Below are 16,942 nucleotides of genomic sequence, written 5' to 3'. Positions count from 1 at the left end.
TATAACGTGGACTGTCAGATGTGAAAGAGGTCTTAGAATGTACAATGTCAGCGGTAGTTTCAAGCTGGGTGGGACTTTAGAAAATAGGATACTAAATCTGGAAAGGACCTTAGAAGATATTATGGTAAAGTTGAACAGAGAATGCCAGGGCTGTGAAACACCTTAAAACCCAGAATATTGTAGCTGGAAGGGTTCTTAGGTAGTCTTAGGACTGGGGGTGGAGGGAACTTAGATCAACTCCTTTATTTAACAGGAGAGGAAAATTAGGGCTCAGAGAGATGAAGGGACTTGCCTGTGGTTACACATGAAGCCAGAAGCAGAGCTGGGCCCAGACCCTGTCTCTGACGTTCAGGGCTCTTTCCATTACTTAGCCGTAAGACTGCACTTCCAAGAAAAAAAGCCCTGTGAGCCGGATTTTACAGAGCTTAATTTTTTAAGGGTTTAAAAATCAGGTCTAGTGTCTTCTTATACAGTACAAGAGGGAATTGAGAATTGGGCCACCTTCTCTATGATGTCAGGACTTTGTTTTGTTTTGTTTTGTTTTCATCTGCTAGCAAGGAAAGAGCAATCCTCTGGCTATCTTGACCATATACCTTGCCTGAATTCTCTGAATCCTTGTTCGGATGGAGTTAGGGAAGAAGCACTCTCCAGTGCTTTCTGTGTCCCCCTCAGCACCAGGAAGGATGCAAGGATGCTGAGGCTTTGTATCTTTGTAGTGATGGTTGAGCTGCCTCCACCCTTTCTCCCTGGGATTGGTCGGCCCTGCTGCTTATTAAATTATGTTTTTAGCTCCATGCATGTGTGTTTTAGGACACCAAGAGGGTCCAGGCTTAATTAAGAGAACCACCGAATCCTCTCCTATTAATTAGCGAGTGACTCACTTGGGCATTGTCCCCCGCCAGCAGGGACGTTGCTTTACCCCGGAGGAGCCGGGCACACGAGCTGGGATGGAGCTGCTGCAGCCAGAGCCCCGGTTTCCTGATCGCGCTGGATTTGATCAGGCTTGGCTCCTGACAGAACGTGGGTACCGGAGGCTGGGTGGCCGCCCTTGCGCCCGCCCGGAGCACAGCTTCCCCCACTCACCACCCGCTCCTGAAGGCTCACTGGCAGCCAGCCGCCCCAGCCTGGCCCTGGCTTGCTGCAGGTTCGGACTCATCCCCACCCACTTCCCCCGGCCGGGCCCTAGTGCGCCTGCTTCCTCCGTCCGCTGGCCAAGCCTGGGATTCTGGCTGCAGAGCGGCTTGCGCTGCCCTGCCCTCGCCCTAGAATAAAGTAGCGGCCGCAGACAGCGCCTCCCCTCAATGCACCCGAGCTAGCAAGCGAGCGCAGCAGCAGCAGCAGCCGCCGTCGCAGCAGCAGCCGCCGCAGCCTGGAGGAGCGGCGAGCCCAGCCCAGCCCGCGAGCGCCCCTGCCTCTACCTCTGCCCCTGCCTCTGCCAGAGCCCAGCCCGTCTGCCCTGCGGAGGAGGAGGCCCCCGGCCCCGGCGGCAGCAGCAGCGGCAGCAGCCGCAGCCTAAGCCCAGCAGCAGCGCGCCCGGCCGCCCAGCCACGGGTAAACTCCCCTTTCCGCGGCTCAGCAGTGCCAGTGCCAAACACGGGGCGCCTTCTCCTCCTCCTTCTTCTCTGAGACTGCATTGCATTAAACCCTGGCTGCATGCTAAGCGTGGCAGCCTGCTGCATCTGACGCCGGGAGTCCTTGTTGCCTTTCAAACCAAGCAGTATCTTTATATCATTCTTTCCACCCTCTCCTCCTGCCCTCTCTCCTGTTCAGCCCGGTATCCTTGTATGCTACCACATGAACTTGTCTTCTGGACTCCAGCCACTCTCATGTCTACTCACTGCTAAGGGACTGGATGAATTCTTGGCTTTGCCCTACTTCCTCCCCCCCCCTTCTTTTTGAATTTTCGGATGACAACTACAGGAGCCACTTTTATCCCCCCAGTATCAGAGGCAGGAAGGAAGTAAAGTTTGCAGAGCAACCTGCAGAGAGAACTTTCTTCCAGGGGCAAGAAAGCCGTGTGTGTGTGTGTGTGTGTGTGTGTGTGTGTGTGTGTGTGTGTGTGTGTGTACACAAGGCACCTTTTGGGCTGGAGAGAAGGTTAGTTCTCCCGTTGAGTGCCTCTTCTCCTCCCCTCCCTTTTCGAATAAGGGAATTTGTTTAGATAAAGTGATGAGATGAGCAAGTAGTAGGAGAAGGGATAGAGAGAAGAGAAAGAGTGGGGAAAGAGGAGAGGGGAGCAAGGAGGGGAATAAAGGAAGGGAGAGGGGAAAGCGAGGAGAGAGGGAGAGGGAGAGCAGAAAGTGGAGAGGGTGGGAGGGAGGGAGGGAGAGAGAGAAAGAGAGAGAGAGAGAGAGAGAGAGAGAGAGAGAGAGAGAGAGAGAGAGAGAGAGAGAGACTGACTGTCACAGGGAGCTGAGCTTGGAGCAGGCTCTAAGGCGTACACTCCAAGAAACAGAAAGGCATGATTTGGGGGTGGGGTGGGGGGAGGGGGGCTGGAGGGAGCGCTAAATATTTGGTTGGGTGTTACCGTGTGACAGCAGTGATGGGGGAAAGCTTTTTCTTTGCTCGGATTTGATTTCCTGGTGCTGTCTTCTCTCTGGAATGCAAAACCTCACACGATGGAAACAGGTTTGTCATCCTAGCCCGTGTGTGTGTCGGATGGTAGAAATGATAATAACAGTATCGTTCACCTCATTATTTTGTCCCTTTGCTGTTCTTTAGAGATTTTTTTAAGAGAGATGGATCTTGAGATGCAGCTGGGTCCTTGCATCCATAGCGGTGCCTATAATTGCTACTTGATTACAGCTAAAATACCCTTTAAGATTAAGTTTCTTGAAATGATTTAAAAATAAACACAGATGGGAAAGGGGGGAAGCTGTAATGAGGCCCTTGGACTTTTTTTTTGAAAATTTAAATAAAGTGAACATTTTTAAAAAACAAATGTGTCCTCTGTCTTAGCAGTTGGAGGGGACATCACCCCCCCATCTTTGAAATGGAGTGACGTTTTTTTTTTGACTGGTTTCGTTAAAATGCTACTGACTTCGAATCTATGTAGAAAGGATCCCCTTCCCCTGCTTATAAGCTTTTTGGTAAGATCTCTTCATTTAGGCTTGCCTTTTTTTTTTCTTTCAAGGTCCTGAAGAGGCTGCCAAAATGCCTGAGGAAAGTTCTCCTAGGCGGACACCCCAGAATGCCCCTTATGAGGGCCTTCCCCATCTGGTCAATGCAGATGGGCAGTATCTCTTCTGCAGATATTGGAAGCCCAAAGGGATGCCAAGGTGAGTGTTTTGAAGTGATATGTTTAGGATGATGTAGAAATAAAATTGGTCTTCTCCATTTTAACTTCTAGTTCCATTTAATTTAAGGAGACACCCAGAGGCTAAGGAGTTGTACACCATCATTTTGAGGTGGTTTAAAGTTATATGAATTCAGTGATACTTCCAATTCTTAGACATGGATTAAATATAAAAATTAATATTTTATGGGTTTTTTAAACTTATGAAATAAAAGTCTATTTTCACTGTAACAAGAATACAAATTCCACCATGTGGCAATTTAAAAAAATATTCCACATGTTCATGAGTTGTTTTTTTTTGTACTTGACTGGATTTCCTGTCACACACTGACATGAATTTAAAATCAAATCCCTTGATTGGATGTAGTCACCTAATCAGATAAGGAGATAGGAAGACATCCCTCTTCTTAATCCTTTGCCTATATTGCTTTCTTTGATTATGTGGTTTAGGAGGCATAAATATGTTATTTGTGAGGAAAATTGCCTAGTATGTTTTATTTCCTTCTTGTTCAGACTAGCTCAACTACTTTTTGCCTTTTCCATCAAAGATTCATCTTGCCATAAGAAATGGGCATTCCTCTCTAAATGAAAAGGCAGCTGGTGTGCTATTTGTCTCCTCTAAAGGCAAACAGGGAAAACTCTGCTTATGTTGTGCAGGGCAGAAATAATTTATGAAGCCTGATTGGTGAAAGGACAAGGAGAAAGTGAAAATTTCCTATCTAGTGGACTCATCACTTGGTCTAGTGTTGTCAAACTGCCCCTAAATGCTGCCTTCCCCAATTTCTGTTTTGTGTTGCCTTCTTCTTATCCCTTTCCCTTTTGGGGATCCCTTTCGGATTACAGATAGCATTGCTATAAATTTCCTCTGGTAGCTCCCTGCATTTAGGTGTATGTAAATCCAGGTTCGGTGAATAGCATTTATCACTCTGCTAGAGGTGTGAACTTTTAAGTCAGTTACTCAGGCTGAGACCACCTGTTCAAGAATGGCTATTTCCATCTCTATAAACATCTTCCAAAAATTGAGGAATAGTCTGGCATTCTTTCTACCCTAGTCCTGGCAACAACCTAAAGATTTCCTGTACAAGAAGATTGTGTGAATGTGTGTGTGTGTGTGTCTGTGTGTGTGTGTGTGTAACAAAATTGTCACGGATTATAATGCTAATTAATCATTAACTGTCCACTAGATTGTATTTCCACTGGATTGGAGATTAGAGAATTAAATGTCCTGGTTTTAGTGTCTGTACAAATTAGTAATACACCGGTGAGTTCTTTGATCCACAAATGAAAGGATGGCAAAGAAATGAAAGGAAAAGTTTTTCATCTCTTGGTAGCCAACTCTTAGAGCTTGTTGGCTAGGAAGTTAATTGAGAGGGACAGTGCTCTGGTAACATAAACAGGAGCAGCATAATTCAGTCATAAGTGTGTAGGACAAGGGTGATTAGTAATGGGCACAACTGGCATCCTTGTGTTTTTGCTGAGTTATGTTAAGTTCCTGGAAAAAAATATCATTGAACATAGCTGAGAAATTAATAGGATTTAGAGCAGGAAAGAAAGTTAGAGACTAGTTTATTCCTCTCATTTAAGAGATAGGGAAATTGAAGCCCAGCCAGGAAAAATGATCTGCCCAGAGTAACACAGGTGGTAAATAGCAAAGCCAGGATTCAAACCCAGGTCATAGAACCAAACAACTGGTTTTGTTTGGGCATCCACTGAGATGTGGAGAAAATGTTAGAGATTGTCTAGTCCAACACCCTTATTTTACAGAGGAAGAATGTGAAATGCAGAGAGGGATATAACCTGCCTAAGTTCACCCACCTTAGTAAGTGGTAGTACCAGGACAGTAATCAAGAGATTCTGACTTAATCTCTTCTGACTTTCTGTCCACGACTCTTTCTACCACTCCATGCTGAATGATCTTGTTCTCCTGGAAAGTCTGGTGAAGCGTATATAGATCCATTCCCAGAATCGTGTTTTAAATGCACAAAATAGAATATGCAGAATTACAAAGAAAACTAATTATATTGAAATGCAGTTATCAAACAAAATGTTTTTAAAAGTTCATAGACTCCAGATTCAGAACCTCTGAGACTTATAGACTGTCTGAATGCACTGAATCTTTGGCTCTGTTCTTCATTTCAGTTCTCTTGTGTGGCTGTCGCTTCAGGGATCAGTCTGGAGGCTGTGCACTTAGCAAACATTCATTATGTTCCTACTATGTACAAAACCTTATGCTGAGAAGGATAGAAAGATGAACAATAAAAATAATGATGATGATGATGGTGGTGATGATAGGGACTGAACCTATAATGTTAATGGCATAGAAAACTAGATGTCTCCCAGTGCAGGTCAATGTCTTTTAGTCTTAGTGGGTGACTTGGAGCACTGAAAATCATTTTCCTATGGTACACAGTCAGCTTGTGTCAATGGTGGAACTTGAACTCAGGTCTCTGTGCATTACCCCAGGAATCTTCTATAATCATGATGATGATGATGATTTTTTTTTTTTAGGCAATTGGGGTTAAGTGACTTACTCAGGGTCACACAGCTAGTAAGTGTTAAGTGTTTGGTCTGAGGCCGGATTTGAACTCAGGTGCTCCTGACTTCAGGGCCAGTGCTCTATCCACTGAGCCATCTAGCTGCCCCAGATGATGATGATGATGATGATGATGATGAAGATGATGGTGACAATGACAACAGTTACAATAACCATAGCCAACGCTGATATAGTGCTTTAGACCTCACCAAGCTATACATACATTATCTTATTTCATCATTAAGCAAACCCTGTGAGGTAGATGGTAACTGGCATTATTGTGTTTGTTTTTACAGATAAGGAAAACAAGCCTTAGAGATGGATTGATGATAGTAGCAACAGTTAGTATGGTATGATTTGAACCCAGACCTCTCCTGATTCCAAGTCCTGTGCTCCTTCCATAGTACTATGCTATATCTTATGATAAGGTGTGCTCCTTGCCCTCAAATAGTTTTACAATCTGGTTCAGGCTCGGAGTCTTGTACAGAAATAAATATAATAACTAAATAGAACATATTAGGTGCCTAAGACAGGTACAAACAAATGTATTTGTGGTCAGCAGGGAGAACTCACTTCCAGCTGGAGAAATCAGGGAAAGCCTCATGGAAGAGGAAGCATTTGTGCTGAGCCTCAAAGGATAGGCAGAATTTGAATAGTCGGAGACAGCAAAGAGGAACAGAGATGATAAAATGCTCACTAGGTAGACAGAAGGGCAGCTAAGTGGTGCAGTGAATAGGATGCTGGACATGGAGTCAGGAAGACCTGAGTTCAAATTTGACCTCAGACACTTATTAGCTGTGTGACCCTGGGCAAGTCATTTAACCTTGTTTGCCTCAGTTTCCTCATCTGTAAATGAGCTGGAGAAGGAAATGACAAGCCACTCCAATATCTTTGCCAAGAAAACCCCAAAATGGGGTCATGAAGAGGTGGACACAACTGAAAAATGACTTAATAACAATAATAACAAAAGGTAGACAGAACAGCATGAACAAAAACATAGAGCCAGAAAAACTTGTTTGTCTGTCTGTTACCCTTCATTCTGTAAGAGGACCCAAATGACATCACCATGCTGGTCAGTGTGCAGTGTGTCTGACTGTGGCTGATCAGACCAACATGATCTCAGAAGGCTGCGCCCCAGCTGGGGCACAGATAGTCTGGATGAACATTTGTGGTGGAGATGGTTCTGAATTTGCACAGCTCACATATCTTTTGAGCTCAAAGACAAAATTTGAGGGATGGCGTAAAGCCTAGTTTCACTATAGTATAAAGTATATGAAGGGTAGTAATGTAAAATAAGGCTGCCAAATAAGGCTATTCAAGCCAGATTTATGGCCTTGATGGTCTGGATGAGGGCTTTGGACTTTAACTGGTAGGGAATGCAGAACTAACAGACATTTTGGGGCAGTAATGTGTGCTCGCTCTAGGTAAATTCATCTGGCAGCATTGTGTAGGGTGGATTAAAGAGAAGTGAGAGTGGAGCCGGGAGGAAACTGTCGTCCAGGTAAAGGTAAAGGAACTCTGGTGGTAGCATAGAAATAAATATGAGAGAGATTGGGAAGGCAATATCAGCAGGATTTAGTTACAGGGGCCAAGGGGGAAAGAAAAATTTTTTAAAAGTGACAAAGTGCAAGCATGGATGACTGGAGAATAAAAGGTGGCGCTCTTAGCAGAGATAGAGAACTCAGGAAGAAAAGGTTTTCAGATGAGAAGGGGAGGAGGTTGTTTGGGGACATTGTGGTTTTGAGGGGCCAACAGCTTCTCCAGGTATGGAGACTAGCAGAGATTTAGAGCTGGCAGGGACCTATAGGATCATCTAGGCCAACTGTCCTACAGGTGGTGGGAAATGGGGGTCTGGAGCTCAGGAGAAGGGTCGGGTTGGCAATATAGACTCAGGAGTCCTCCCCAAAGGACTGGCTAGTAGCTGTCAAGGTTTGTATGCAGCTATATGGTTTATTTTAGTTGACGTCCTGTGAAGTTGTAAGGATCAGAGAACAAATAAATTTAGTGCTAGAAGAAACTTCAGATGTCACCTAACCCAACTCCCTCATTTTATTGAAGAGGGACCTGAGATCCAGAGACGTTAGTGATAGGCCTCAGGCCTCACGGCTAATTCATGGCACCCGGGTCTTTTGATGGCCAATCCAACCTTCTTGCTATTGTTCTTAGATGTTGGGAAAAGAGTTTTAGCTAAAAGGAGTAATAATGATAATGATGATCAATGATGATGATGATGAACTTTCATTTATTTGATGCTTTATAAGTCTTAACATGCTTATAAATGGGAGATAGTCCTTCTTATTGTTAGGAGTGAGTGAATTCCAGCATATTGTATGGTGATCGTTATAACCTGGAGAGTTGCTAAGGGCCAAGTGTTGTATGCTTTGGATGGACTCTCTATGTCAAGGCTTCTTTACCTGGGCTCCAGGTACCCCCGAGGTGTTTGTGGGTAGTTCTCAGGGGTCCATGCAGTTGGATGGGGAAAAAAATGCATTTTTATTTCAATATGATTGGTTTCCTTTGTAATCTTATTTATTTTGTTTTATGAATTTGTAAAACATTATTCTGAGAAGGGGTCCATGGGCCTCACCAGATTACAAAAGCGTGAAACTTGTTAAAGTGGTCAAGGGAACTTACTTCCTGATTCATTCAGGAGGCCTCCACACTTGGGTCCAGGACATGTGTATACTCTCACTAGAGGTACAGAAGCACTGACAAAAATGGAGGAAAGAGTGGCATCACGGCAGCAGGCTATTGAAGAATGCTGATTGTGTGTATTTTACTCTAAAGAACCCTAGTGGGTAAGCCAAGGGGCTGGGAAGTGGGGAGAGGGATAGGCAAAGGGGACCAAAAAACCCCCCTGCTGAAAAGTCTCTTTCCTCCTTGTACTACCACATTGATATGCTTTTGGTTAACAAATTTCTCCCTGGGGGTGCATAGACTTGCCTACCCCCTAACTACCTGGAGAATTGATCCTATCCCTGAGAGTCATCACCTACTTGGGCCTTATGTAAAGGGCCCTGGTGGCCATTGAATATTCACTATCCTAACTCTGCCTTTGGAATCAGCAGATTAGGTAACCAAAATGGTCAGGTCTGATTTGACATCCTACAAAATTCACTTTCTCTGGTTCAGCCCAGTAACCTTAGTCCAGGTAGATCCAGGCTCCTTGAATTTAGATCACCCAGTTTAGGCCAGAACCTTCCTGGCTGTCCTCTTCTACTCTTACTACACTCTGGGAGGAAGAGGAAAATGGAGGAAGAAAGAGGAAGAGGAGGAAGAAAGAGGAAGAGGAGGAGAAAGAGGTGTTCCAAAGCCATATACCATTGGAGGAAAAGTAGGTCAGATTCCTCCTCTCTCTCTCTCTCTTCCTTTCATGTCTCTATTGTGGATATTTCCAGATTTCCCTATTCCTAGAAATGTTCAGAATCTATCTCCCTTAAATATATGTTTTTAAAGTTTTAAAAAATTAGTGTAACAACAAAATAAAATTGAATGAGTAAATAACCCAACAAAAAGAGGAATAAAATTATGCTTAAAATCACACATTCCAAACTTTTTACATTTTGATAACAGAAAACAAGTATATTTGATTTACCAATGCAGTAACAATGTCTTGTTTGTTTTGGGTCTGCTTTTGATTTTTTTTTTCCAATTGTGTACTTATAAAGCTTTGCATCATTTGGAGTGAGGTAAAGACCTTTGGACTCAGAAGAGATATCTCAGCTATGACACTAGCTTTACTACCTCTTTGAACCTCAATTTCATCATCTCTAAAATGGGGATAATAATGCTTGCGCTAACTATCTCATGAGGGTGCTCTGAGGAAAATGCCTTGTGAACCTGAAATCAATAAATATGAGCTACATATAGTATGAGGGGCAAATTTATCAAGACACTATTGATCCATTGATTATCTCCACCCTCCATTGATGTAATTACAGGAGTAAGGAAGGTGGTATTAGAAACAACAAGATGTTAAGATCTTGAATGAAATGTAAAGATATTTATTATTAACTTAATAGAATGGAAACAAATTTATTACTCCTTTACAAAATATGGCATCTTTAAGCTTGATTGAATTAGATGACTATTGACTATTGGCTCTAAAGTATCAACCACATCCCTGATGTGATTTTTTATTTGTTATTTATTTATTTATTATTTGTGTCTAATGGTAGCCATCTCTAGGGTGGGGGAGGGGGAGGTGGTGAGGGAAGAAAAAAAGAGAAATTTACATGATAACTTTGCAGCATATTTGGAGGGAATAGCAAGTTATACATGGTAGATTTGCAATTTCATGTGCAATCATCTTTTTATTGTACTGTGTTATAGAAATGCTTTTGTTCCGTGAATGGAAAATAAATTATTAAAAAATAATATTTGAACCAGTTGAGAGATAGGAAGCACCATGACCCAGTTGGGTGGCAGAGAGTCCCAATTTGTCTAGAATATAGTATATGCAAAAGGTACCAGTCTAAGAGAAGGATGGAAACAGAGTAATTTCAGATTGTGGAAGGCCTTGAACACTAGACCAAGTAGTTTGAACTTTCCTCTGGAGGCCATAGGAGATTTTTCAGCAGAGGAATTGTATGTCCGTTATCTAAATAGAGGAAAGATTTTATGGCAGCAGTATGAGGGGTGGTTTGAAAAGGGTTTAAGAGGCTATTGCCATAGTCTAGTGAGTGGTGGTGAGTTCTTGCCCTAATGGTTATTTCAGTAGGAGCAGAGAGTAGGAGAAAGGTAACAGAAAGCGGGAGAAAGATTCCAGAGAATTATATGAGAGGTGAGGGTGACGGAAGAGTCAGAGCCAAAAACAAGCTTCCAGAGATGGGAGACTGGGTAAATAATGGGGGATTGAAGTCAGAAACAGGAGTAAATTTGAGGAGAAAGATGAACAGCTCAATTTTGGCCGTGTTGAATAGAAGTCTTCCTGGAGGGCAGAGATTGTTGTGTTTTTGTCTTTGTATTTGCAATGCTCAACGCATTGCCTAGCACAAAGTAAGTACTGGAGAAATGTTTGTTGAATTGAGTTGGATTGAGTTATTAAGTGAGACTTCCAGTGGAAAGATTCCAGGATTCCAAGTCGTTCTGGTAAAGGCAGTGGGTCTGAAATTCAGAATACAGCATAAGACTAGAGACATAGGTTCAGGTGACATCTGTGTAGAAGTTAATGCTGTGGGAGCAGATGAGATCGCTAGGGGAGGGATCGCTAGAAGAGGGCAACGGACAGGCCCTTGGGTAATAACACATATTCAAAAATCCTTTATTTTTATATGATCCTATCCATCTGTTTTGTCTCGAGTAATTTCTTCCATTTGTGCAACAGATAAAAACTTTTCTATACAATCAAGATTAATGTTTCTCTTTCTCTAAAATTGTGGGTTTCTTTTTTTAACAAGAAAAACATTTAAATCATTGATACAGTTAAATTACATTCAACATTACATTACATTAAATACATAACACATGCCAGGCACTGTCTTAGATACTGGGAATTCAAAAGCAAAAAAATGAAACTCTCCTTTTTGGAGAGCTTACATTCTATTTGGGCGAGGTGGTAGCAGAACATGTATACAGATATATAAGTAAACACAAAAATAATTTCAAGAGGGAAAGGGCCTTAATGACTGGGAGGAGATTAGGGAAGGTTTCATGTAGAAGGCACCTGAGTGAGCCTTGAAGGAAATGCACTTTATGCACCTGCTTTGGCACCCACTTTCTGCAGCATTAATTAATTCGATGAGCAGTATGCTTTAGGAAGCATCTAGTCTCAGTCGTGTGCTCCCCAACTAGGTGACAAGCCACTTGAATATGAGGCCCATGTCTTCTGTGTCTGGTGCCCTCTCTTATTAAGTCACCCAGTGCCTGTCATTTGCTTTGGCAGATTATCTCATGGTAGCAGAGTGTTACAGGCTGCCCTCAGATAGACGGTGGACTTGTTTAACCAGTTTTGTGGCAATGAGCAGCTGGCTTTAAAACACGCAGACCTCTGCGGCTCTGGCCCTGGGGAGGAAGGGAGGGTGTTTCATTGTCAGGGAAGAACGATCCACTTGTATGGTGGTGAAGTTGTTTCAGTGTGTCAAGCCCGAGGTCACATCAGTTTTGGCCGGACGCATCCAGGCTCGGACAATTCCTTCATGCTGTTGACCGACGTCCTGATAATGAGCTATCAGTGCTTGTAAATAATGATGACATCAGAACAAGTACTGAATAGTCAGCTTCAGGTGCATGATAGGTTTATGCCTGACCCATTCAGGCAATTATTTTACTAAAACTCTCATCCTCTGGAGTAAGGCTCACTTCATCAGAGCTGAGAGCCCTCATTACTCACATCATATTAAAAGCAGGAAACAAAAAGCACACTTGAATTCAGTAAGATGCTCACACTTTTTTTTTCTCTTTCCTAAAAGAGGGCAAGACCAAGACTGGATCAGAATGATGACTGGCCCATTATCAGCCATCCCACTCTGCTCAGTCCTTGCAATTTGCTTAATTGCTGTGTTTCTCCATTTTGCCATCAGTAGAAGGGTCTTAACTGCTTCAGCCTAATCTCACTGGTGCTAGGACGGAAATTTAACATTCCATCTCAGGTCACTCAAGCACCATTTAGCATATTCATTTCACTGAGCAGTAACTTATACCCTGGCCCTCTATTGCTTTTCAGTCTTAGCCCTTTGGAAGAGAGTGGGGCAAACAAAGCTAGCCGGGGCCAGAATGGAGAGGTAAGAGTGGAACCGAAAGGGCCAGAGGCTGGAGCCAGCGTCTGAATTAGAAACAGAGTCAAAAACCAGGAATCACGAAGGCGAAGAGGGGGCTGGTGAGAGGCAGGGTCTGGGATTCAGACTTAACCTTCCTGACTTACCCTTCCAGGTAAGTAGTACAAGTATTCTTGCTCCCATTTGAAAGACAAAGAAATGGAGACCCACTGGCTTGAAGTGACTTGGTGAAGATCAGACAGCTGTGAAGTGGCCGAGGTAGGGTTTGAGCTCAGGTTTTCTGACTCTACCGTTTAGTTTTGCTAGAGCTGTGAAAATGTGTTTCTTCAATCAATTGATGTTCTGGTAACAAACGATCAGTGTTTGTAAACAAGAATGATTCAGGGACGGAAAAAACACTTCCGTAACTGCTGCCAGCTTCCCTTCTTAGTCCTGAAGATGGGAAATTCAGTGTGAAGATGAGCGGGTCACCTTTGAAGTTCTGTTGAGGTCCACAGCACTAAAGTAATTAGCGAATTGATTCTTTTAGCAAACATTGGAGAGGCTGCAATGTGGTGGAGTGAGTCTACCATCTTTGAGCTTGAGCAAAATCACTTACATTTTCTGTGTCTCAGATTCCTTACCTTCCCACTGGGAAGTCTGATACTTTGGCTCTCTATCTCACAGTGATGTTGAGAGAACCAAATGGCATAAAGTGACTGTAGCTACGCGTTTAGACATGTAAGGGATAGGGACCAGCCCTGTGATTTCATGGGTGTAGGGAACTTCTATGTGAAAAGACTCCCTCTGCCAGTATAGATTTCATACCTTTTCAGCACCTTACAGCCTTATAGAATTGTCTGGAACATTGAGAGGTTAAGTGACTTGTCCTGGGTCACACAGTTATGTGTAAGATGTGGGACTTGAACCCAGGTCTTTCTGGCTTCGAGGTTAGCCCTCTATCCATTATGACGTATATACATATAAGCAGTTCATGTCATTAAGTGCCTAGTATGTGGAAACGCCTATTCTTAATACTGAGGAAAATGCAAAGATGAATAAAACGTAGTCTCTCTCCTCAAGAAGAATTTAATTATCCAAATGGGGCATAAATTTGAATTGAGCCAAGAAGACTTACTTTTTCCTACTCTTAGATGCACCACGGAAAGATACATCATTTCGGGGGCCTAGTAGATAATGGACTTTGCTATGCCTGTGTCTTGAAAAGATAAATACACATTACTGATCCTTAGGCTTGTGCTGAAGGAGATTAAGAATTTTGTATGTCCACCGTGGTGCATTTTATGTCTTTTCTGCCTTGTTGAAGCTGCTAACACCAGAGAATCAAGCAGCATTTTGCCACTTTAAAAAATCTCTAAATCGGCATGTAAAATCACTATTGGGAGCTTATTTATACACAGTTCCAGGACTTAGGTGTTGTACAACAGTTCATTCAAAATGACATGTTTTTCCCAATTGGAGTTTATAATCAAATCTAAAGATAATTTGAATGCAAAGAAAGAGCCTTTTTTTTTTTAAATCTCTCCCACCAAGCAAACAGTGGATTCTTTCTCCTTTTTTTTTTCCCTGGCACTAAAGTCTGTGCCACTCACTTAGCACTTAATTTCTTACTGCCTCTGACATTTCCAGTAATGCTTACTTTTTCAATTTCATTTTTACAACTAGATAGTAAGCACCTTGAGGCCAGCCAGCGGGCCAAATACTTCTTTTTAAGCCTCACATATGCATATGAGAGATATTCAAACAGTCTTTAAAAACCAGCCGCTGAAGGCATGAATAAATGCAATACACAAATGTAATACATGTGCAAATGGGGAAGGGAAAGGATTAAAAAGCTTTCTTTCCCATGGTGCCTAGCTTCCAGGATTAGGGAGGTGACAATCCTTCTGTCCTTTGTCTGGTCAGACCACATCAGGAGTATTGTTTTTCAGTTTTGGACTCTAGTGTAAGAAGAATATTGATGATCTGCAGGGCTTCCAGAGGAGGGCAGTCACAACAGTTAAGGGCCTTGAACCCATGCCAAGGAAAGATTGGTTGAAAGAACTAAGGGTATTTAGGGAGTGGGAACGGAATAATAGTTGTCTTCAAGCCTTTGAAAAGGTAGAGGGGTTAGAACTGAATTGGTTTCAGAGGGCAGAACCGAGAGCAATGAGTGAAAGCTGCAAAGGGATATATTTAGACTTCATGTCAGTGACAACTTCAAAAAAAAAAGCCATGGTGGTCCCCAAATGGAATGAACTACCTCAGAAAGTCATGGATTCCCCTCATTGGAGGTCTTCAAGCAGAGGCTAGAGTTGCGTATGTCATAGTGAAGATTTCTTTTATGTATAGGTTGAACTAGATGACAGTCGAGGTCCCTTCCAATTCTGACATTCCATAACTCTGAGTGACATAAAAATACCTGGAGAAATATCTGGTTTATTACCTCCACTCTGACTCAGAAGAATTATGTAGCAGTTCTGCTTCATCCCTCTTGGAGATCACAGGGATTCTTGGATTCTCCCCTCAGCCCCTCAGATTCCTCCCTTAGTTACCAGAAAACCTATGTCCAGGGGTTTCCCTATCCTCTGTTTTGCCTGGGGAAACTCTCCTATTTCTTCCTGCTCACCATTGACTAGTCACCATTCTCCTTTAAAAAGCCTTTATTTATGTTAATAATTGACTGTAATTATACTGAGGACCTGTGGGCAAAAACATTCTTCCATTGCTTTCTCTCCTCCCCTTTCCAAATGGTAATATTGTTTAATGCTTAAGCGACAATGCTGGAATACTGTGTGTGTATGTGTATGTATGGTGGGGAGCTGGCAATGTGCTCACAGCACCACACGACCAAACATAATTTTATTTTAAACAACGAAAACTAGATGCTAGCAAAGTAAACAAGTTGGTTTTTTTTCATGAACGTAATACGGAAATCATGTTTAGCATTCAGCCTTGCCACTCAGATATTGTCAGAGCATTAAGCACCAGATTTTCCTGTGTACTAAGAGCCCTTGACTTATCCTGCTTCTTAATTGAGATAATAATTCGCAAAACTGAAAGGTTATGCTGACTTAGGATAGAAGGAGAAATGGACATTTATATTAACATGCCATTTATAGAAGCGGCATGTACTTTTTCATCAGAGATCAGTGCTGATCTTTCCTTCCTTGGACCTTAAATAATTCTTTGTTTGTTTTTCTCTTAGAAAATTTTGGCTTTGGGGTATTATAGTTATTTTGTTCCTAGGACCATAGAATCAGACCTGAAAGGGACTCTGGAGGCAATTGAGTCCAACCTTTCATTTTACAGATAGGAAACTGAGGCCCAACATCAAATCTGATGCTTTTCCCACAGCTTCTCTTTATATGGCACATCCTACTAGCAGAGACAGACTAGGTCTTTTTCATTTTTGTCTCTCCCCACTGACACAGTGCTCTGTGAATACTTCAGTACTCCATGGTTCTCTGGTTTCCTTGGTATGGTTGCTTCTTTTATGCCTCTGTAGACTGCCTCCATGATTCACTGCCTATCCCTTAGTGGACAGCCATTTGTTGAAGAACCTCTCCAAACCTAGCTACGCTGGCCAGCAGTTCATCCCTGGCCTTGAGCTTGAGGCCCTTCCCACCTGGCAGGACCTGCCAGAGGTTATACTCCTCTAGCTCAACCTTCAAGAGCTGAGTTACCCTAAATGCTTGATGAGATGAAGTCAACATGTCCTGATGTCCCCTCACGGTATTCCTAACGTTCAACTCAGTAAGCTGCTTCTGGTGCTAATGCTTTCCTGGTAACAGGACAACAGCCTGATTTTTAAACGGGGGCATCTCTTCACACATTTTTTTTTCCCTTTTTACAAGAATCTTTAAATGACAGAGGCTCTTTGATGGGAGAAGGACTGCTGCCATCACTGCAGTAGATGTTTCTGACAGTTTTGTTGGTGTGATAATTTCTTCCAGTTACCACAAGAATGTTCTGCAGATACAAATCTGGCTTTGTTTTGTAATGGAGCCTAAGGGAAAAAAATAGCAAAATAAGCTATTCAGTGAATAGCAACCATCGTTGCCAATTTTCTGTTTATCAGTTGACTCTTACCTTGTAAGTCTTAATCCTAGTCCCAGACTCACTTTGTTGTGTTCAAAGAACAAACCAATGGGTCTGTGTCTAAGTCAATGATTCTTAAAATGGCACACCATTTGTAGCTGAGGTTATAAGATCTGCTTTTAGTAAGTGGCCAGCCTTTTTGTATTAATGGTAATGGCAATAGGCTCATAGAACTGAGAGCTGCAAAGGATGTGTGGGATCCTCTAGCCCCAATTCCCTCATGTTGCCTCCATAACATTGTCTCTTGTGTAGGTCCCCACAATTCGCTCATATAGCCTCTGCTATGGTTGAGGCCCTCATTACCTCTTGCCTAGTGTA

At 42.7% G+C, this 16,942-nt stretch overlaps 1 protein-coding gene across 5 annotated transcripts in view; it reads left to right on the top strand.

Moving 5' to 3' along the window:
• Positions 1 to 16,942, top strand: part of MGLL (monoglyceride lipase) — a 186,762-nt gene that overhangs the window by 26,636 nt on the left and 143,184 nt on the right. The window contains exons 1-2 of one of the 5 annotated variants that reach the window (XM_020981186.2): positions 1,321 to 1,551; positions 3,134 to 3,278. In XM_020981186.2, the coding sequence (XP_020836845.1) occupies positions 3,154 to 3,278 (125 nt within the window). In that variant the 5' untranslated portion in view covers positions 1,321 to 1,551; positions 3,134 to 3,153. Of the gene's footprint in view, positions 1 to 1,320; positions 1,552 to 1,581; positions 2,098 to 2,494; positions 2,629 to 3,133; positions 3,279 to 16,942 lie in introns of those variants that run through there. The other 4 variants (XM_020981187.2, XM_020981181.2, XM_020981182.2 and 1 more) reach the window with 4 other exon arrangements.

The sequence above is a fragment of the Phascolarctos cinereus genome, unplaced genomic scaffold, assembly GCF_003287225.1.
Source record: "Phascolarctos cinereus isolate Bilbo 61053 unplaced genomic scaffold, phaCin_HiC Scaffold_4;HRSCAF=312, whole genome shotgun sequence".
Taxonomy (NCBI): Eukaryota; Metazoa; Chordata; class Mammalia; order Diprotodontia; family Phascolarctidae; genus Phascolarctos; species Phascolarctos cinereus.
The sequence above is the reverse complement of the archived record's forward strand: the minus strand, read 5'-3'. Positions and strand labels throughout refer to the sequence as shown.